Here is a 22,286-nt window from a genome sequence, read left to right on the forward strand (position 1 = left end):
GTCTGGTGTCTTCCCTAATGAAACACTCTCTTGATTGTCATCACCTTTTTAAAAAATATTTAATTATTTTGTGCGTGTGTGTGCATTCCATCACACATATACAGAAATTACAAACAGAATGGAATTACTATTCTAGCCAATAAGCTAAGAAGTAGCTGAATTACACATGGAAGATTAAATCTATAATTAAAAATTTTAAAGTGTCTTGAAAAAACAAGAGTTGGAGATACAGCTCAGCTGGTAGAGTGCTTGACTAGTATGCACAAAGCCATGAATAGTCCTCAGGTGATGCTGGATTCCTAGAATTGCATAAAATAGAGGAGGTGGGAAGGCTAGAAGTTCAAGTCCCCCCCAGCATACGGGAGGCAGAGGCAAGTGGATCTCTGTGAGTTTGAGGCCAGCCTGGTCTACAGAGCGAGATCCAGGAAAGGCGAAAAGCTACACAGAGAAACCCTGTCTCGAAAAAAAACAAACAAACAAAAAAAGTTCAAGTCCAGTCTCTAATATATAATGAAGTCAATACAAAATGGACTATAGAAAACTATCTCCAAAAAATTAATTAAAATTTTTTAAAAAAGGATGAATGAAACAAAGCTATGATATTTATTGGCATTAAAGATATTAATCTAAAATAAGTGTAATAATGTTATAATATTAGGAATAGAGATGTGGTAAAATTTAGTAAAAAGCAAATGAGAGATCATAAAAGCCCAGATCAGGATTGTTCTTAGAGGGAAAAGGGGCTCTGATGGTGATGCTACATGGGAGCTCTGGATGACTTTTAAAGTTCCTGTCTGTACCTGGGTGGTGGTGAGAAGGGAGTAGACTTCATAATTCTTTAAGCTACAGAATTGTAGTAAGCTGTTGATACTATTATTTTGAGGTGCTAGGGTCAGCCTCAGGGACTTGTATATTACGGTAAGCAATGGCTCTTCCACAGCTACATCCCCAGCCCTGATTCACAGCACTTTCATATTATGTCTTCAACTTTTATAATCTATTGAATTCATGTTTTCTTTATTCCATCCCAGCACTTAAATACATTGTTCAGTCCAGATTAATCTCCCACCTGCATTAAAACAAACACACTACCAATAGCTTGTTCACAATGAATCTATTCCCCACACTGTACACAAGTTGCTCGTTGAGTGCACAGTTGAGACTTCTAATGTTTGCTCAACAAGAGTGTAAGATGTTTTGATTATATAAACGAAAATAAAATGAACTACACTAACTATAAAGAATTTTCACACAGTAGTAAAGGGCTAAACTCTATACTTATATTTGTTATTTAGTGCTTCTATCCTTGAAAGTATTGAAGTTGAATTTCTTTGAAATGCTTCACAATTTAGATGTTCAACTAATTTTATGAAATCTCTTCCCCATTACCTAATTTCAAAATGCTTCATTTTGTGGTAAACTATTATAATTTTATTTTTAAATCTTAGCACACAGGCAAAGAAAAGGTAAAGAAAAACAAAACTATTTGAATTTTAAAATCCTTCTACATATATAATAAGAGATGGCTAGAATGTACTCTAGCTCACTCTCAAGCATAAAGCTTTCCCATTGAGCTATCTGAAAGTTATCAGTAAATTTCTAACCATGGGCCTTCGCATTAAAGTTCATTGTGAACACATTTTGCATTCAGTGGGTTGACAAACTCCCCTTTCGTACTGAGCATATCAAGACTCTGGCTCACGCCCTGTAAATAATGGAAGAAACTCTGAACATAGAAGTAAACTACTATTCAAATAAGTATAAGAAGAATGCACTATTTGCTCACTTCATTTCATCCCTATTGGCTGAAATTTTTCATTTAAAAACAAATACAACTTGGGCACTAGGGAGACAGCTCGGTTAGTACAGTGCTTTCCATGAGAGCATAAGGATCCAAGTGGAATCCTCAAATTCATGTGATTCTAGCCAGCTCAGTAAGTCAGGTCAATGAGAGGCTGTCTCAAAAGACATAGACGCTGGGCATGGTGGCGCACGCCTTTAATCTCAGCAATTGGGAGGCAGAGGCGGGTGGATCTCTGTGAGTTCGAGGACAGCCTGGTCTACAGAGAGAGTTCTAGGACAGCCAGGACTACACAAAGAAACCCTGTCTCCGAAAATTTTAAAAAGAAGAAAAAAAAAGGTCACAGCTTCTGAGGAACAACACCTGAGGCTGACCTTTGGGCATACACAAACACACCAAGACACACTCACACACTCACACACACCCTGAACTTGGGCACGGTGGTGTACACCTGTAATTCCAGCAGTCAGGAAGCTGAGACAAGAGTAACAGGACAGGACAGGACAAAAATCAGGAGTCAGGGCAGGAAAGGAAAGGGAAAGACAGGAAAAGGAGGAGGAACGGGGGAAAGAGGAAAGGGGGAGAAAGATGGGAGGAAGAGGGGCAGGGGAAAGAGGGGAGGGAAAGGAATGGAAGGGGAAAGGAAAAGGAAAAAAGAAATCAGGGTGGGGGGAGAACACAAAGGGGAGGGGAGGGGAATGGGCAAAGAGAAAGGAAAGGGCCAGGGGAAGGAAAAGAGGACCAGGGGAGAAAGGAAAGAAATAGGAAAAGGAAAAAGGAAAGGGAGGGGAGGGGAAGAATAGGGTGGGAAGACTGGAAAAAAAATAAATGAATTATGGGTAAAAGCTGGGCATGGTGGCTTACACTTTTCATTTCAGCACTCAAGAGGCAAAGGTGAATTCAAAACCTGCCTGTCTACACAGTGAGACTACATATATATATATATATATATATATATATATATATATATATATATATATTTGTTGTTGTTGTTTTGTTTTTTGAGATGGGGTTTCTCTGTGTAGTTTTGTTGCCTGTCCTGGATCTCACTCTGTAGACCAGGCTGGCCTCAAACTCACGAGATCCACCTGGCTCTGCCTCCCGAGTGCTAGGATTAAAGGCATGTACCAGCCCCTGGCTTATTTTTTTTTTAATTTTTAATATAAATGGATAATTTATATATATAAATACATATAGGTAGAATTATGTATTTATAAATATTTAGAATTATTTTGAATTTCCTAATAACATTGCATAGTTTCTAGTGTAAATAAGAAATATGTTATCTCCTCTAATTTACCAACGAATGGATAACCTGAAGTTTGAAAACAAGTTAGGAACAATTTATGCTCCTTTTCTTCAGTAAATGCCTTCATTTTAAAAAGAAATAGGCTGGAGATTTAACTCAATGGTACAGCACTTGCCTGGCATGCATTAGACCCTAGGTTCAATCTCTGTAATCATAAAATAATGATAATTATAATAATAATGTGTATTAATTCAATAGTACAGCCCTGGGCTTAGCATGTGAAAGGCCATATTTCCAATCCCTAATGCCATAAAAATAGGCTGATTTTTATCAACATGACTGAAAGAAAGAACTGATGACAGAAAGTAGCACTTTAAAAGTCTGACGTTTCTCTATTTTCAAATTTCAGTTTCAACCCTCATTGCTCTTAGGTCAAATGTTTGTGAAGTCTCCTCCCAGAGTCAATCCTACACACAAGCTCTAGATGACTGTACTGTATTCACAGAAAAGCTGGAGAAGGAAAACGATATGGAAAGGCTCCTCACCACTTGCTAGGTGCCTTCTCTCATCCAGTGATGAACAGTGTGGGATCACAGCCCTTTGCCATCGCTAGCAGCTGCATTATATACTAAGACAGCCTATCTTCTTGACAAAATGGAAATGAAAGGAAAATGATACAATAAAAACAAGAATAAGGAGCTAGAGAGATGGGCTCAGTGGCTAAAAGCACTGGTTGCTCTTTCAGAGGACCCGGGTTCAATTCCCAGCACCCACATGGCAGCTCACAACTGTCTGTAACACCAGTGCCAGGGGATCTGACACTCTCACACAGACATATAGGTAGGCAAAATGCCAATGTACATAAAGTAAAAATAAATAAATTTTTGAAAAAAAAGAGGAAATATCTAAATAAACAAGGTATGTATGTAATTGTTCTCATTTTCCAAAATCAGAACAAAAGATCAAACATATTAATATTGGGATTATTTTTCATTCTAACTCCTATTCACTATCTGTTGTTGCTTCTTTTATCTTCCTCTATGAGACAAGATCTCATACAGACCAGGATAGCCTAGAACTCCCTATGTAGACACAACTGACCTTTGGATTACTGATCCTCCTGACTCCACCTTCCCATGGTTTATACAGTGCTGAAATTAAATCAACTAAGATACATCCCCAGTCCAATGTCTGTTTCTTTCTCTATACATCTCTATTGCTTTCTTAGTCTTGTAACTTCCAACTGCCAAGAAAGCTCACAGGTACTTCTCAAATATGCTAAATAAAAATTCTGAATTCACAGCCTAGAATCTATACAAATATTATCACTTTTAACCTCAAACATTTTTATAAACCCTAAGAGATGAAAATCTGTACTAACAAGATTTGGATTAAAACGTTATAGGAAACAAAACAAACAAACAAACAAAAAACCCAGCCAAACAGAATGTTTAACTCATTATAAGAACATGTAGCCTGGTATGACTGAACACAACTGTAATCCCTACACTGGGGAGGCAGAAGCAGATGGATCACAAAGAGCTGAAGGCTAGCCTAGTCTACATAAAAAGTCCCAGCACATCCTAGGCTAAATAGCCAGACCTCATCCTTAAAAAAAAAAAAAAAAAAAAAAGAGGCAAAGAGATCTGAAATATATTGTTGAGCTGCAACACTTTGGATAATAAAATAAAATTGAATAAAATTTTCTTAAAATTCCATAGCCAACTATCTAATTTCAATCTCCTCTGCCAAGACACTGAGAATCATAGATTAGCTCTCGAAGTTTGCTGTATAGCAATCATCTGCAAAGTTTGTTACAACTCCAACTGTTCAAGACCAAAGCACTAACCAAGTATGGCATGTAATTTACTGCTTGTCCAACAGATGTCCTCGCTCATCTATCAAAGGAAAGGGCCAGCAAAGCACAAAATCTAGCAAGTCAAGTGAAGATATAATTCCATTACCAACAGAAAATTCATGTTTGAACAACAATGGAACTCAACACAAACAGAAAATATATAGTACTCAATCAAAATTTTAGTTTTAATTTTGGTGGGGTTTATAGAATCATGTTCAGAAATCAAACAGAAAAATTGTAATGATTAATATCATAAACGTTATTTTACTGTTGTCATTTACCAAGGCTGAGAAGCCAGTGATCGAAAGGCATATCACTCTTCCATGTGCTGAATGAAGTGAGAGTACAGGAAGCACTCTTAACTGCAGAACCAACTCTCCAGTTCAAATCTGGGGGCCTCAGAAAAACACAGACTGTAAAAATTTATCTCCAGTTTATCTACAAGATCAAGCACACACTAAGGGCTAAATAATCACTGAGTAAGGGAATAAATGAAAAAGATAAAGTAGGATCAAGCCCCTCTAGCCTCTTAGGACTTTAGAAACAAGTCTATAAGGTCAAGGTACATGCTAAAAAAATCTATGCCCCAGGTTATCACTATATCTTTGTTTATATCCTCTAATATACATATTTAATTTATTAATGTTCTTGCTATAGCAACGCGTCTTTCATGTCAAAGATTATATTTAATGAAGTTTTTGTTTACATTTTCTTCTAATGTCTCTTTTTAGGTAGTTCTTTACCTCATCTAGAACTTAATTTTACATAACCAGGTATTTTCTAAATGATGGTCATTATCTCAAAATATTCATCAAATACTTAACACTGCATTATCTCTAGATTCTATTCTGTTTTCCTTGATCAGACTGGCCTTGAACTTTAATTCTGTCACTGTCTCCCAAGTCCTGGTAGGACAGATAGAAACCACCAGTGGATTAAAATGCATGTTTCATGATCTACCTACCGTAAGTCTCTCCAGAGTTACCAGAGGATTCCCAGCATAGATATGCTAAATTGATACATTTAAGGGAATTTAACTTAATGACATTTGTATATTAGTTTCTGCAGTAATGAAAATTGAGTCCCATCCTTTCCATTACTGATATTATTTATTCTATTCCCTTCTCTAGTTGGAATAGATAAAACTTCAAGAATGCTGTCTGCCTTAGTTAGGGTTTCTATTGCTGTGAAGAGATGCCATGATCACGGCAACTCTTATAAGGAAAACATTTAATTGGGGTGGCTTGCTTACAGTTTCAGAGGTCCAGTCCATTATCATCATGGTGGGGAACATTGTGCTAGAGTAGCTAAGAGACCTATATCTAGCAGGCAACAGGAAATTGACTGACTCAATGGGCAGCATCCTGAGCATAGGAAACCTCCACAGTGACACACTTCCTCCAACAAGGCCATACCCACTCCAACAAAGCCACAGCTCCTAATAGTGCCACTCCCTATGGGATTATGGGGGCCAATTACATCCAAACTGCCACACTGTTAAACACGATTTAGCACAACCATCTTGACCTCTTCCTAATTTCAGTATGTCGGTAGAATGTTTTGTAATATATAGTCACCGTACCGTTATTTTACCAGACTATAAAACTATCATTCAGTTATTTTATTAAGCATTTATTTGGTCTGGTGGTAAAAATGTAGAATATTTTATCTAGCATCCTTGGTTTGGGGGAGAGGGGTATCCAAGGACAGCCAAGGCTGCTTAGTAAGATTCTTAAGAGACTGTCTCAAAAAAAAAAAAAAAAAAAAAAGAAAAGTGATTTGGATACTCCAGACTCACATGCTCAAATCCTAAATCCCCAACAAAACAGTATTAGGAGGTGGGTTTTTTGTTCAGTAATTCAGTTTTAAGGACAATCTCATTCCTCATTAAAAGACCATAGAGGACTGTCGGACTCTTTCCTGCTGTCTAACACAGCAGGAAGAATGCTGACCAAAAACTAAGAAGTGGAGCCTCACCTGGCACTGGTGCCCTGGTCTTGGACTCCCAGGCTCCAGAACTATGAGAAGCAAGCATCTACAGTATTTTTGTTATACTAACCTAAACAAAGACAGAAAATATATATCCTTAGTGTAAAATGGCAAGTGAACACTAAAGAAACACACATGTATGATTTCAGTAATCTGATCACTGCTACTGCATGTACATGCAACACTATACACGGAAACTTCAGTGCAGAACTGACATGTGAGCTAAGTGTTAAAGTAAGAAAACAAAGAAGAAGTATTTCCAAAGCCACTGTGTCCACTTGCCCTCAAGCAATTTTAAGTAGCATGACTGTGTTTCCTGCAAGATCTTATGCACAAATGGCAGGTTGAACTGTTGGTGGTATATTCACAGGGGGATATATCTCCCATACCATGTGTGGAGTTTATTCATACAACTTCTTACATTTTTAAAATAGTCTAAAACTCTCAAGTTTTTTCAGTATTTTTAGCTATAAAAAGGAACTGATTATTCAGACTCAGCTCTGTGCAGGGATTAAAAGCATGCACCACCACACCTGGCAGCTCCATAGTTTTTGCTGTCATTGTTAAGTTTCCTGGGTGGTTTTGTTTGTTTGTTTGTTTGTTTGTGACACTCTCTCACTGTGTGGACCAAGCTGGCTTCCAACTCCCAGAGATCCACCTGCCTGTCTTCCAAGTACTGGGATTGAAGGCGTGCTTTACCATGCCCAGTTGGACATGCTTGTTTTTTAATTTCCTTCCTCCAAAATCCTGTTCAAAGGGGACTATTCAGACTCATCCTAACAATGTGAGGATGCCCACTCCCCTGCCACCCATCACACTATGAAAGTTAGCTGGCTATGACAGTATGTACCTGTAATCCCAGGGAAGCTAAATCGAATTGTATGCCTAACCAGAAGCACTGGCTAGTTTTATGTCAACCTGACACAAGCTAGAGTCATTTTGGAAGAGGGAACGCCAACTAAGAAAATGCTCCCACCAGGTTGGCCTGTGAGCAAGTCTGCAGTGCATTTTCTTCATTAGTGATAGATGTAGAAGGGCCCAGCCCAGGGTGGGGGGTGCCATCCCTGGGAAGATGGTCTGGGGACGAACAAGTAACAGGCTGAGCAAGCCATAGGGATGAAGTAAGCAAGCAGCACCCTCCATGGCCTCTCATAAGCTCCTGCCTCCAGGTTCCTGCCCTGCTTGAGATCCTGTCCTGACTTCCCTCAGTGAAGGGCTGTGATACAAACTGTAAGTCAAATAAACCCTTTTCTCACCAAGTTGCTTTTGGTCATGGTGTTTTATCGCAGCAACAGAAACCCTAACTAAGACACCAGATTTATAAAATCTGTTACAGTTTTAAATTAGCTCCAGGTAAGATGAATTCTTCCTTAACACTTTCTTAAAATGACACTGCCTCAGAAAGTGAGGTCTAATCACAGAGCCAGCTTAAGTCTGTTTCCTCTAAAACAGTGTGTCTCTACATCACGCCTTCTGGCTACACCTCCATGGCAAATGATTTTTAACACATATCTTTCACAGCAAGGTGTCGTTTCCAGGGAAACCACAGGCAAACATTCATTCCTGCTTAAGCTTCACCAGCATAGGCGAAATGAGGTAACAGTGTACTGTCTCTTACTAGTATTTTTTATTGGGCAGCAATTGGCTGCTACACTGTTTCTGGTTTTGCTGTTCTGTCTCTATGAACAAATTGAGGCAAGTAACAAATCAAAACAATCCTGTATCCCCCCAGTGACTCAGAAGTACCTAGGAATCACATGGAGGGTGACAGGAGTAGGGATGTTATTGGTAACAGATATGCCAGATGATGTCATTCAATTCAAGAAGAAAGAACCAGTGAAGCACTAAAACACTAAAGATGAAATTCCTAGTCAGCAGCACAGCAGAGCACATCAATCTATCTAGGTCAAGATTCTGATTAATAAGGGGAAAGACAATCAGGAAATTCCAACTGAAAAGGCAGTCACTCACCTCTCTCAACATATTATTCTCTTTTTCCTTTTGCTCCAACAGACTTTCTAGGTGGTGGACGTGCATCTCTGCCTCTGCTAGCCGTCTTGTTCTTTCGTGGTCTTCCTCCGTGGCTTTGGCAGACAGCCCTTTGCTCTGTAACATCTCCAGAAGCTTCTTAATGGACTCATCCCGAGCACTTAGGGTCTGCTTCTGCGTTTCAATCCGCAGCTCCATTTCCTCCAGGGTCTTCCGCAAAAGGAAGAGCTCCTTGGCTTGCCGCTCGTGCTCAGTGTGCAGCCTCTGGAAGTTCTCCTCTGTCAGCTCCGCCACACAAGGCTCTCCAGGCCTGCTGCTATCTTGCTGAAACAGCTGATTCAAGTCCCTCTGAATCCGCAACTCATCCTGGAGAGCCTGGATCGTCATCTGCATGTGCTGGGAACATCACAAAAAACACCCAAAATCAGCTTTCCCCTCAATTAGCAAAGACAGAGCAGCTTGCAAGCAGCTAAAAATAGCTCTAAGGGTTCTCAGAAATCTGCATTCAGCAAATTAGGATTTACCTTATCCTCTTTTCATTCAAATTTTAAAATTTTGGTAATAAGCCACAATTATCAGCAATTTAATTTGTGCTTACTCCTACCAGGAAAATAAGCATGGCAGCCCTTTAGTTTTATAAACCACAATAAAATCTAGACTCCTCAAAATTTAACAGAAGGTATTGTAAAGGGAGAGGGTAGACTACATCAGCAGGAATAAAAACAAAATTTATTTCAAAACACAAGATGGTTTTTAATTATTGCAAACATTAATTAGCAAGTACTAGTATTTAATGAGTGGTTAATATATATTTTTTAATTATAATTTAACCTTCAGTATCATACATACACCCACACAAATTCATGAACACCACACAAACACCAAAACCAGGCATAACAGTACATGTCTATAATATCAGTATTTGGAAGACTGAGGCAAGAGTATCTCAAGTTTGAGGCCAAAGTGATGCATACTAAGCAAAAAGTAAAACTGCTTAACATAACCCTATCTTCCTAAGGATTTCAAGGGTCTAAAATGATATTGTTGACTGCAGGTACACTGCTGAACTACATCTTTCTCATCTTGTTTTACTGAAAATCTATGGACACTGGTAAATAGCTCTTCATAGTTCCTTTTTCTCAAACCCTGGCAAAGTAACATTATATTCTTTGATTCTGTGAATGTAATTCTTTGGTATACTATTTCCAATTTATCGACAAGCGATGGTTAGTGTTAACTGTCAACTTCAAGTGATCTGGAATCATCTAGGAGACAAGACACCTGGCATACCAGTGAAGGATGACTGATGAGGTTACCTGAGGCGAAAAGACCCACACGACAAGTGATCAGCACCATTCCCCAGGCTTCAATTCTAGAGTATACGAAAAGGAGGAAGCTAGCGAGACGTGTCCCTCTCTTCTCTCCAGCTGTGGGGGCAACCTGACCAGCTGTTTCAAACCCCTGCTGCCTTGCCTTCCCTCCCGTGATCCACGACACCTCGAACTGTAAACCAAAGTCAAGCCTCCTCATTTTACGTTTCTACTGCTGGGGTATTTTCTCCAGCAACAGAAAAGTAACTAAGACACCAGCATTCCAGTAAGGAGGTGATTCTTCATGTAATATTACTAGCAAAGTAAACTTTTACTTTCTGTGTATGCCACAAATCTTTCCAATTTTGTCATTTTTCACTTAGCACTACTCATGATTTTTACAGCATTTTTCTTACTCTGTGTGAGAGAAAGAGGGGAGGGGAAGACAGCACGAGCATGTATGTGTGCACCAGCCACGGTACAAGTGTGGAAGTCAGAGGACAACTTTCAAGTCAGTTCTCTCCTTCTCCCACGTGGTTCTGGAAATCAAGCTCAGCACCATCATCTTGCAGCAGCACCTTTAGCACTGAGCTGTCTCATCAGATCACTCATGTGACTTCTAAAGAGATTTTATGCGTGTGCGCACAAGAGTTGAGTGGGGGAGTGAGTGTGTGTTTTTATAGTACTAGGGATCAAACCCAGGGCCTTGCTCATGACAGGCCAGTATTCTACCACCTAGCTATGCCCTGGCTCCAGACTGGATTTGTGTTGTTTGTTTGGTAGGTTGGTTGGTTGGTTTTCTGATAAAGACAAGACAGTATTTTCTTTTTAGTCTCTGATTTGGGTATTATTCTCTTAGCAAGCAGTAAATTTTTATTTCTGTTAATATTAAAACTGTAAAAATCATTGTTGTAAAGCTGGGGAGCAATGGCGCACACCTTTAATCCCAGCACTCAGGAGGCAGAGTCAGGTGGATCTCTGTGAGTTCCAGGCCAGCCTGGTCTACAAAGTGAGTTCCAGGACAGGAACTAAAATGACACAGAGAAACCCTGTCTTGAAAAAAAAAAAAAAAAAACTGTTGTGTTTTTTTTTTTTAACATGGATACAATTATAAATAAACTATCAGGTATTTTAATGTGTGAATGCAATTTTCAAAATTCATTTAAGTGCCAGCAACAGATTACAAATGGCATGTTAGTAGTCTCAGTAAAAAGATGCATGGAAATGCTGATACCTCAAAGTCTATTTTTCCTCATTACCCTTCAAAGCCCAAAATTCAGACAGTTCTTAGTGAGTGCCCTGCAAAAGAAAATATCAGAAGTAAGCCGGGCGGTGGTGGCGCACGCCTTTAATCCTAGCACTCGGGAGGCAGAGGCAGGTGGATCTTTGTGAGTTCGAGGCCAGCCTGGGCTACCAAGTGAGTTCCAGGAAAGGCGCAAAGCTACACAGAGAAACCCTGTCTCGAAAAACCAAAAAAAAAAAAAAAAAGAAAAAAGAAAATATCAGAAGTAAAACAGAGTTTTGGTTCACCCCTGTAATCTCACTCCTGGAAGGCAGAAGCTACCGAGTCTAAAACAGAAATCTATGAGAAGCTAAATTCAAGAGGGAAATGATTTAAGCGAGGCTATTCCTCTCTTTTTTAACATTATCAATTCACAGAGGTCAGAAGTCATGGAAGTTAAAGCGAATAATCCTATACATACTTTACCATGTAACTGTGGTGGGGCAATTACTATTTTAGAGAAGGAAGAAATGTAACTAGTGGTAGTGCCACTCAGAGGCAATTCTTTAGTGAAACACAAGGCAATACCCCCACTTTAGGCTACAATCAAGATATCTTCCCTTTATTATAACTACTGTCTCCCCTAACCCTACCCAAAAAATCCACCTGCTGCCAGCTATTTTAGAAGAGGAGAAAGAGCCCAAAAAGAAACTGGTCAAATGTCGGAAAAATTCACTTTAAAATCAGAACTGGGGCATCTGCTATCACCATCAAGCCAAGTTCTTACACAAGTGCTAACCAGTGTGGTAAGATAAACAAATAAAAGCTATGCAAAGTAGAAGTGAAGAAACGAATCCCTAGACAGAGACTGTATGAGGAAAAAGTGAGAAAGTATGGACAAACACCCACATAATTAAGCAAAAAACAGACTAGTGAATGAAAGATCACATCAAGGGGCTTGGAGAGAAGACTCAATAGGAAGAACATGCATTGTCTGTACACAGGCCCACACAAAAATACACACCATACACATGGTTCAAAATAAAAACAACATCCAAATACCATCAGCATAGAAAATTTCACATTTCTCTACACAGGAACAAAACTTTTAAAAATCTATTTTTTTACAGTAACTTTTTAAAAATTAACCTACAAAATACAGTTTTTCTTGGTGCATTTTCATCCTGCCTTAGTTTGGGTTGATTCTCCTGCCCTGCCCCACCTCACTCCTCAATCCCCCATATCCTCTGCAACAGTTTCCCTCGGACTTCCACCTTCACAGACCATCTGCTCTTCTACCTCACTCGCCACTCTGCTTCCTCAGATTCTTCTTTTCTGACTCGTGAGCCGGCCTCTTCTAGTTCCCTGGCTCTCCCGCACCTACTCCCACCTACATGTTTACATTTAACAGTTAGAAGCTAGGATCCGCAGATGAAAGAGAACACATGGTATTTCTCTTTCTGGGCCTGGATTACCTCACTTAGTACATAGTTTCTAGTTTTGTCAATTTTCCTGCAAATTTCATTTTTCTTTACAGATGAATAAAAAATTTTAATGTGCATATATTTTCTTTATCTATTCATTTATTAATGGACATCTAAGCTGAATCTATTTCCTTGTTACTGTGAACAGAGCAGAAATAAACATGATGTCAAAGTATTTCTGTGGTAGGATATAGAGGCTGGGAACATGTGGAAAAGTGGAAGAGGAAGATCACATGATAGTTCTACTTCTAGATTTTTGGGAAGCCTCCGTATTTCCTTCTATCTGACCGTACCAATTTCCACTCCCAACAGTAAATGACAGTTCCCTTTTCCGCACACTGTTGTCAGCATTTGTTGAAATTTGTTTTCTTGAGGATGGTCATTCTGAGAGAGGTGAGATGGAATCTCAAAGCAGTTATAATTTGCATTTCCCTAAAGGCAAAAGATGGTGGGCACTTTCAAAAATATTTATTGTTCATGTGATCATTAATACCTGTATTTTTTCTTTTAAGAACTATCTACTCAGTTATTAGCTCATTTACTGATGGATGGTTGAGGATCTGTACCTCTTTTATATTCTAATTATTATCCATTGTTTGCAGTAGAGCTGGTAAAAATTGTCTCCCATTTTGTGGGCTGTTTGCTCTGTTGACTTTTTTTTTTCACTGTGGCAAGCTTTATAATTTTATTCGTCAATTCTTAAGGTTACTTCCTTTGCTACTTCCTTTGTTAAATATTCAGAAAATTCTTGCTGACGACTCTATCCAAGTATCCCTATATGTTCCTTTAGCAATAACACCAGGTTTGAATTTTCATTGCTTTTATTTTTGAGACAGGGTCTCACTGTGTTACTCCAGCTGGCCTGAAACTCCCTATGTAGATCAGGCTGGCCTCAAATTCATTGAAATCCACCTGCCTCTGTCTTCCAAGTGCTGAGGTTAAAGGTGTGCATGTCCATGCCCAGACCATCTCAGGTTTTAAATTAGGCACTTGATCAAATTTAAATTTATTTTAATACAGTGAGATGATCATACAGTGAAAAATATCTAATTTCATTCTTCTGCATGTTGACATCCCATTTTGCCAGCAGCTTATATTATAGGCTGTCTTTAAAGGTGTAACTAAGAGAAAAGAAGCCTCGTGAGAATAAGACACTGGCCACAACTGAGAGCCATGCTCTTCCTGCTCTGGCTATCTCAAACCAGGAGCCACAACAAGCCCTCTTCCTTTACGATTCGTCCTGTCAGATAACTGGTCACAAGAACAAGAAAAGGAACTCATACAACTGTCGTAATTTCTCTGTCAATCAGAATGACAGCATGATTGGGATGAAGTGTTGTCTCAGGGTTTCTATGGCTGTGGTAAAACACCAAGACCAAAAGCAACTTGGGAAGGAAAAAGTTTATTTTAGTTTACAGTTCCTCCTCACAGTGCACCACTGAGGGACATCAGAGCAGGAACTCAAACATGGCAGGATCCTGGAGGCGGGAGCTGATGCACGGTCATGGAGAGGTGCTGCTTACTGGCTTGCTCCTCATGGTTTTCTCAGCCTGCTTTTTTATAGCAACAAGGAAAGTCAGGCTAGGAGTGGTACTGCCCACAGTGAAGTCAGTCTTCACATCGATTAAGAGAAAGCATCACAGGCTTGCCCAAAAGCAATCTAGTGAAGACATTTTCTCAATTGAGGTTCCCTCTTCCAAAATGACTCCAGCTTATGTCAAGTTCACATAAAACTAGTCAGCACACATATCTTAAAAAATACTAAATAATATTAGTGTTAGAAAGAAAAGAATAAACACATTCTTGGGAAACAAAACAGTAACAATAGTAGCTTTTATATAGAAAAAGCACAAATTCTCTGGAAAGCAAAACACTCATATAAATATCTGGACATAATTTGTCAATAACTTCAATGACAAACATAAAACAAGATACGTCTTTGGAAATGAGGGAAGTGGTTCAGTAGGTAAGAATACTTGCTGCATAAGCAAGAGGACTGAGTTCAAATCCCTAGCACCCATATAAAAGCTGGACATGGCAGCACATGTCTGTAACCCCAGCAGCAGAATAGGGAAGAAGAGAGCAAGCAGATCCTGGGAGCTGACTAGCCAAACAGACTAGCTCAATGACAGTCCCTGTCTCAGGCCAATATGGCAGAAGTGATAAAGGAAGACACCCAACATCTTCCTGTGGCCTCCACATTCACGAGCATAGGTACATACAATTGAACATTCGCACAAATGCAACACACACACGCAACACACACACACACACACACACACACACACACACACGCACGCGTAAGTTAAAACTTTTGCTCATGCTTTCATAAAAACATCTACATACTTCTTTAAGTAGATAAAATAATGAAGAAAATTATGATATTTAGCACTGAAGGAAAACAAAGAAACACTGTTTTAAAAGTCAGAATGTCGCTGGTAGGGGTGGTACACACCTTTAATCCCAGCACTTGGGAAGCAGAGGCAGGCGGATCTCTGTGAGGTCGCAGCCAGCCTGGTCTACAGAGTGAGTTCCAGGACAGACAGGACTATTACACAGAGAAATTCTGTTTCAAAAAATAAAAAAAAAAAAAAATGTCAAAAATAGACATATTTGGTGTGAGTTTTTTCTGCCAACCACAAATAAATAAATATAAACTATAAACCTGTAACAATCTAAGAGTATGAAAAGAATTCAACAAGACTACCAATGGACCAAACCTTAAAAGAGATAAGCACTTAAATCACTAAAAGGAAGGGAGAGAATGGGGGGAAGAGAGGCAAAGGAGGAAAGAGGGGAAGGAGGGGGAGAGGCAGAGGAGGAGAGAAAGAGAATGGACATGAAAATTCATAAAAGTGGAGTAATTCATCCACAAAGTGGACATCTAGGGTACTGGGGCCTAATTTTTCTCAAGGATTCAACATTGAGGAGGCGGAATCAAAGTAACTGGAGGTGGAGAAGGACCAGGGATCATACCCATGCATACACACACGTGCATACACACACGTACTACCCACTCCCTGCAATGCTTGATGTATGAAATCCAGAGCCTTGTGCATGCTAGGCAAATACTCCACTCCACCACTGAGCTACTCCCTAGCAGAATACCTTTCCTTTTGTAAGCACAGTTGTGCCACCTTAAGAAAGCCAAAAATGTATTTTAAACATGCTTCTAAATACAAGGCAGGTAATAAAACAAGTTGGAGACTTGTTTTCATAACTTTATTTCTTATTACAAACTAAAAGTTGCAGACAGATGTTAAACTTTTAAAGAATACACAATGTACATAATAAAACTGGCTCTCTCTTTTAATTCCTTGGGGTCACCTTTGGCAAATACATTCAATTTTTTAACAACAATGTATCACAGAAAATATAAAAAATGCAAAATACACTAGCCAAGATAGCCACAGTAGTATTACATATGAAAAAGAAAAATATTCATCAACAACAGAAGGTAGCTAAAAGTATGGCATCATGATATGCCTGTGTGTGCATGCATGCACCTGAGTGCTGAAGCCCACAGAGGTGCTTGGATCCTCTGGAGCTGAAGCCACAGATGGCTATAAGCCACCCAACCTGAGTGTTGGGAACTCATCTCAGGTCCTCTGCAAGAACAATACATTCTCTTAACCACTAAGCAATCTCTCCAGCCTCCTGGGTTTTGTTTTGTTTTATTAATATAAACAAGAATATGGTGCCTAAGAAGGCAATTCAGTGACAGAACGTCTGCCTAGCATACCTAAGGCCCTGCTGGATCACCAACACATTGGATCACCATTGCAAAATATGTTTGTCTTTATATATGTATACACATACTCACATATATATAATGTGTGTGCATGCACACTCACATACACATGTACACACATCTGGATCAGAGAATTACAGGAATTAAACTTTCTCTCTCTGCAAAAATGTCTGTTCTACCCATTATTGACTTTGTAAATGGAGAAGCAACACTGCTAAATACATCTGCTTCCTAAAGACAGCACACTGGTGCTTGTAACAAAGGAAACTAGATACAGCACTCTTCTCACAAACACAGATCAATATCCTTCTCAATGTTTCTTGAAGGATACACCCTTCTAAAGACTTCAAAATCAATTCCTCAAGATCAAGTTGGTCTCTAGTCAAGATACATTACTTACAACTACGTGAACATTCCATAAGCTGAAGTGTTTTCTGTAGCTAGTGCTGGCCAGTAAGCAAGGCAGACACTGTCAGAAGCAAACTCTTGTATTCACACGTCTTCAAACTGGACTTTCCATTGTTTTCAGTAAAACTTTTGAGAGCACTCTTGTCTATCACTTTAATCTTTTAAACATGTGCTTCATGACCTTACACTGAACGTGCTCAGGAATGTACTCCTAACCCGAGCATATTTAGAAATGGGCCAGCACTTATATGAATATTTATAGGCTAGATGAATAAAATCACATGCTTCCTTTGTCAGAGGAGGACACTGCTCTGAAAATAACTCCCCAGCTCTCCTGGCCTGCTGCAGGTAATAAATCTTTCTCCACTCTTTTATGTCTTGACTGCTCAGTTTGGCTTTGCACTCACCAAGATGTGAGTGAGCTCACTATGTTGAGTTACACAAGTACACTAAGAAATTTGCTGAACACTGAAACATACACTAACATGGGACATTAAAAGGCTATTAAGCAATAATTTTTGTGATTGCTCTTGTATGTAAAATCTTCCTGCTTTAAAAATTGCTTTCCCATTCTGCCTCAAGAATGTAATTAAGTTCAAAGTCAGGACAGTGCAAAATTTAGCCAATAACCTGAAATCGATAAATAAGAGCTCCATTGGTCAATAGAAATGTTCTCACTTAAGCTCTACCCATGGACATAATAACAAGGAATCTATAAAATCATCTTACATTCTAACAAAGCATCAGTGAGAGCTTATGTCTATTGCTGAGGAACTGTTTGACATTTGGGGCAAGATTATAATAGGATCTTTGAAATCAAAATGTCAAACTGACACACCAGCTATGGCAAGTACTCTAAAAACCAGTGACTAAGATAAAAATGTAACAAAAGAGGCAAACTACAAAACACACAGTCTTTCTGCTTCTCCAATTTGTTTCTGTACTAGCGTTAGGAAGACTATTACTGAACCAGAATTCTGTGGATTCATAAGCAACTTTTCCACAAAGGATCTACAAAGAGCGGAGGTAGAATTCCTACATAAAAACAGAAACATTTATGCAAAGCATGGTGTCACATCTATAATCCCAGCACTGGGACCCGAAGCAGGAGGATAACTGCAAGTTCAGGATTGGCATAAACTATTATATATGGAGTTTCAGGAGCCAGGGCTACACAGGAAAACCCTGTCTCAAAGCAAAACAAACAAAAGGGGGGGAATACCAAGAACACGTTCATCTTTACCTTAGAAAGTTAAAACTGCACACTACTTCCAGGACTACCTGCCCTCTTCAGGCACTTGAAGAAGCATTACTCTGCACTGTCTCGGTACAGCAAACAGCATGTCTACTCATATTTCCCTATACATTTCCAGTACCTGCTGGAGCAGCCACAATGGCCTGGGACTATGCAATCCATCTCCTAAGGCAATAGTATTTTATTAGTGTCTGGTTATAAAGTTATATATACTGAGAGTATTCTCCCCCAAATTCCTAACTTTCCAAAAGTGAAATTTTATAGGAATGATAGTCATTATGTAACTGCAAAAACATCTATATTATCAACTACTGACTTTTAAATTCACTTATAAAATGTGTTTCAAAAATAATTGAATACTTGAGTCACTTTTTTCAGTAAAGCAAAATCAAATTTAAAATTGTTAAGGACATCTCCCACAAATGGCAGCAAGCGTTAAAATCACAAAACATTTTGATTTTTATTTGGGTTATAATTCAAAAAGTGCTTAGTTTATACCCAATTACAGTATACATCCCAAGACCTTCCTCTTCCAAGTTTAAAAAAAAACAGATTTACTTTAAAGAAGCATCCTATTTAAATTATTTTATATGACAATTGTTTGAAGTGTGATTACAGTGTCTTTCAAGTACACAACACCATCTAGGAGTCTTTCGTTCCAGCACTCAATAGGCAGAGGCAGGTGGATCACTGTGAGTTCCAAGCCAGGTAGACATGGTAAGACTGTCTCAGAAACAACAATACCAAAGTGACAATCCGTTAGGGTTGCACTTTTTGTTTTGCTCTGTTCTTTAGGAAAGGGTGTCAAGTATCCATCCCAGGCTGACTGCCAACTAACTACGTAGCTGAAGTTGAAGTTGAACTTGCCATCAGGGACTGGAGAGAGGGCTCAGCGTTTAAAGCACAAGCACTCTTGCAGAAGACAGGTCCAGTTTTCAGTACTACACAGTGGTTGGCAACCATCCCTAACTACACCCCCTGCTGACTTCCACAGGCACTAGGCATGCACAAAATAAATATTAAAAAACAACGTCATTATGAGTCCTGCTTTCCCAGTGTAAGAGTGAAAACTCAAATTCCTACATTCCCTTGTAGCACAGGCAGGTGATCCAGACTACCAATGAAACAAAAGTACACAAGACTGGGATGGACCTGAGTGACATGAAGAATGAGGCTGTTTTTATTAGCTCGTACATATGCTGACAGAGGAATCCAGCAGTGCTGGGCTCATGGTGTCATCACAACACCAAGAGGACTATCTGCCCTTGTCAGGAAAGCAACGATGGTAGAAGTTTCTTACTAGTTTTACAGAAGCTAGCCTGAAGCCAAATGCTCCAGCCCTACGAGCAATTGTTTGAACCACTAAGTATCTATTTCATAAAAACCCTTTCCAAGTTGGGCAGCAGTGGCGCATGGCTTTAATGCCAGCACTCAGGAGGCAGAGGCAGGCAGATCTCTGTGAGTTCGAGGCCAGCCTGGTCTACAGAGCAAGATCCAGGACAGCACCAAAACTACACAGAGAAACCCTGTCATGAAAAACAAAAAACAAAAACAAAACAAAACAAAAAAACAAAAGCAAAACCCTTTTCTATTAGATATCATTATTCTAGAAGGAGGAATAGATTTGTTCTACCTAGTTCCAAACTGAAATCAAATCCTAAGATATACATATATCAAGTATTACACAAAAGCAAGATACTTCAATCCAAAAATTTCTTAATGGTGAAAAGTCTACACAAAAAATAATAATTACTTTAAAATAGAACAAACAGCCAAAGAATATAAATTTAACACTGATATTATATGATTTGTAAGTGATACAGTGAAGAAATATGAACAAGAGATTCTGTAAGTTTCCCCCCCCACCCATCATGTTTATTTTTATTTATTTATTTTGTTTGTTTGTTTGTTTTTCAAGACAAGAGTTTCTCTGTGTAACCACAGCCCTGGCCATCCTGGAACTCACTCTGTAGACCAGGCTGGCCTCAAACCCAGAGATTCGCCTGCCTCCACCTCCCTAGCACTGGGACTAAAGGAGTGCACCACCACCATCCAGTTATTATTCTAAACAGTAAGTACACTCAATAGCATTCAAAAATCTACAGAATTCCAAGTGATTTATTCCGTGTTTTGTATTGTAATGACATATAAATGTACAGACTTAATCTTAGTCTCCATTATATTTTACTTTATATATGACAAATTCATGTTCATTACAAGGAAAAAACTATTAATAAAATTTTAATCAATAATCCTACACTGAGAAAACACTAAAAAAAGGTCTTTCTGGGTTTCTATATCAATATAAACTTGACAAGAGAAACTACAATGAAAAGACAGTAACAAGGAATTACATGGTATTGACTCCATATAATTCCCAATTCTAAATGTTCCACGAATCTTAACTTATTTAATCCCACCTTTTCCTCATGATACAGTATTATCTTCATTGTATGGATTGGGAATCTCTCTCTACATTCTGAGCTTAGTGATTCCATGGTTTGTGCTTTAAAATGATGCTATGATGACGCTATACTACTTCCAAAACACATATACACTCATAGTACATGTTCCCTCTAATGTATTAATGAATGAACATCTTACAAATTCAATAATTTGTAAGTATCAATATTGTGGGAAATACCTATTTTCAGATATACTAATTTTACACACATATGTAAAACATGAAATTCAAGGAAATCTTTAACATTAACTATTTCATTTATATAAAAAAAAGTTATACCTATGTGAGGAAACAGCTTCAACTTATAGGTAACTCCACTGCTGAAGTATCCAGGTCAAAATACTCTAAAATTTGAGTGCTCCAAAAACTCCTATTTATAAACCACATAATATGCATACTCCCTGTTCATGTGATTCTAAACTCTTTATGTGCATATCCGTTCTTCTTTCTCCCTGCTTTCCTTTTTTGAAATCCCTCAAAACACCAAGCATGCTAGCTGGCATGCATGGCAGGCACTCAATACATACTTACTGACATACTGATTAGACAATGCTATGTTGAAATACCAACAGTCATCTTATAGGAATGAATGCAATTAGATCTCTTCCTTCTTCTCGTTGGGAATCACACACATAATCACAATGTATTCCCAGAACACGCAGTGATACACCATGAGAAAAACAGCTAACACTCATTTTGTCTCAATGCTAAATTATGTACTCTCTAAGGTTAAGTACATTCATTTGCTAGCCAAATAGTCAAAGTAGAAAGTAAATTTAAAAACGGGAGGTGGGGAGGGAGTTGAGGAGGGGGGTGGGGGGGAATCCAACTGAAACACAAACAAAAAAGAAAAACACAAATAAGCATTAAATTTTAAGAGAGAAGCCTACGAGGAGCCATATCCTAGCACTCAGGAAACTGGGGCAGGAAGACTGCCAGGGAGGTTAACCTGTAAAAGAAGAGGGGAGGGGAAGACGTGGTGGTTTGAATGAGACTGTTCTCCACAAGCTCCTATGTCTGAATACTTGGTCCTCAGCTGGCAGAACTGTTTGGGAAGGACTAGGAAGTTGTAGCCTTGTTGGAGGAGGTGTGTCACTGGGGATAGCTTCTGAGATTTCAAAGACTCAAGCCATTCCCAGAGTCTGTCTCTGTCTCTCCTCTCCTTCCCTCCCACCAACTTTCAGATCAAGATGGAAGTTCCTAGCTACTGCTCCAGTGTTATGCCTACTCGCCTGCTGCCATGTTCCCTGAAATGATGGCCATGGACTCTAACCCTGTCTGGTGAGCCCCACATTAAACACTTTATTTTATAAGCTCTCTTGGTCTCTCTCTTCCTATCAATAGGAAAGTAAGAGAGAAGGAAAAGAATGAGAGGCAGGCAGATCTCCAGGACAGCTAGGGCTACACATGGATACCTGTGTCAAAGCTAAGAGAACAGAATGAACTTTGGAAAGCGGAGGAGGAGCAGCAGGGGTGCCGTGGCAGCGGCAGCGGCAGCCATCACTC

The 22,286-nt window shown here is 39.1% G+C and overlaps 1 protein-coding gene across 10 annotated transcripts in view; it reads right to left on the reverse strand.

Moving 5' to 3' along the window:
• Erc1 (ELKS/RAB6-interacting/CAST family member 1) overlaps nucleotides 1-22,286 on the reverse strand; it is a 332,548-nt gene that overhangs the window by 265,564 nt on the left and 44,698 nt on the right. For all 10 annotated transcript variants that reach the window (XR_013050122.1, XR_013050121.1, XR_013050124.1 and 7 more), the window contains one exon: nucleotides 8,869-9,282. Coding sequence is in view for 6 of the 10 variants with exons in the window: in XM_076567798.1 (XP_076423913.1) it covers nucleotides 8,869-9,282 (414 nt within the window). In the remaining 4 variants the exon portion in view is untranslated. The remainder of the gene's footprint in view (nucleotides 1-8,868; nucleotides 9,283-22,286) is intronic.

The sequence above is a fragment of the Peromyscus maniculatus genome, chromosome 3 (genome assembly GCF_049852395.1).
Source record: "Peromyscus maniculatus bairdii isolate BWxNUB_F1_BW_parent chromosome 3, HU_Pman_BW_mat_3.1, whole genome shotgun sequence".
NCBI classification, from domain to species: Eukaryota; Metazoa; Chordata; class Mammalia; order Rodentia; family Cricetidae; genus Peromyscus; species Peromyscus maniculatus.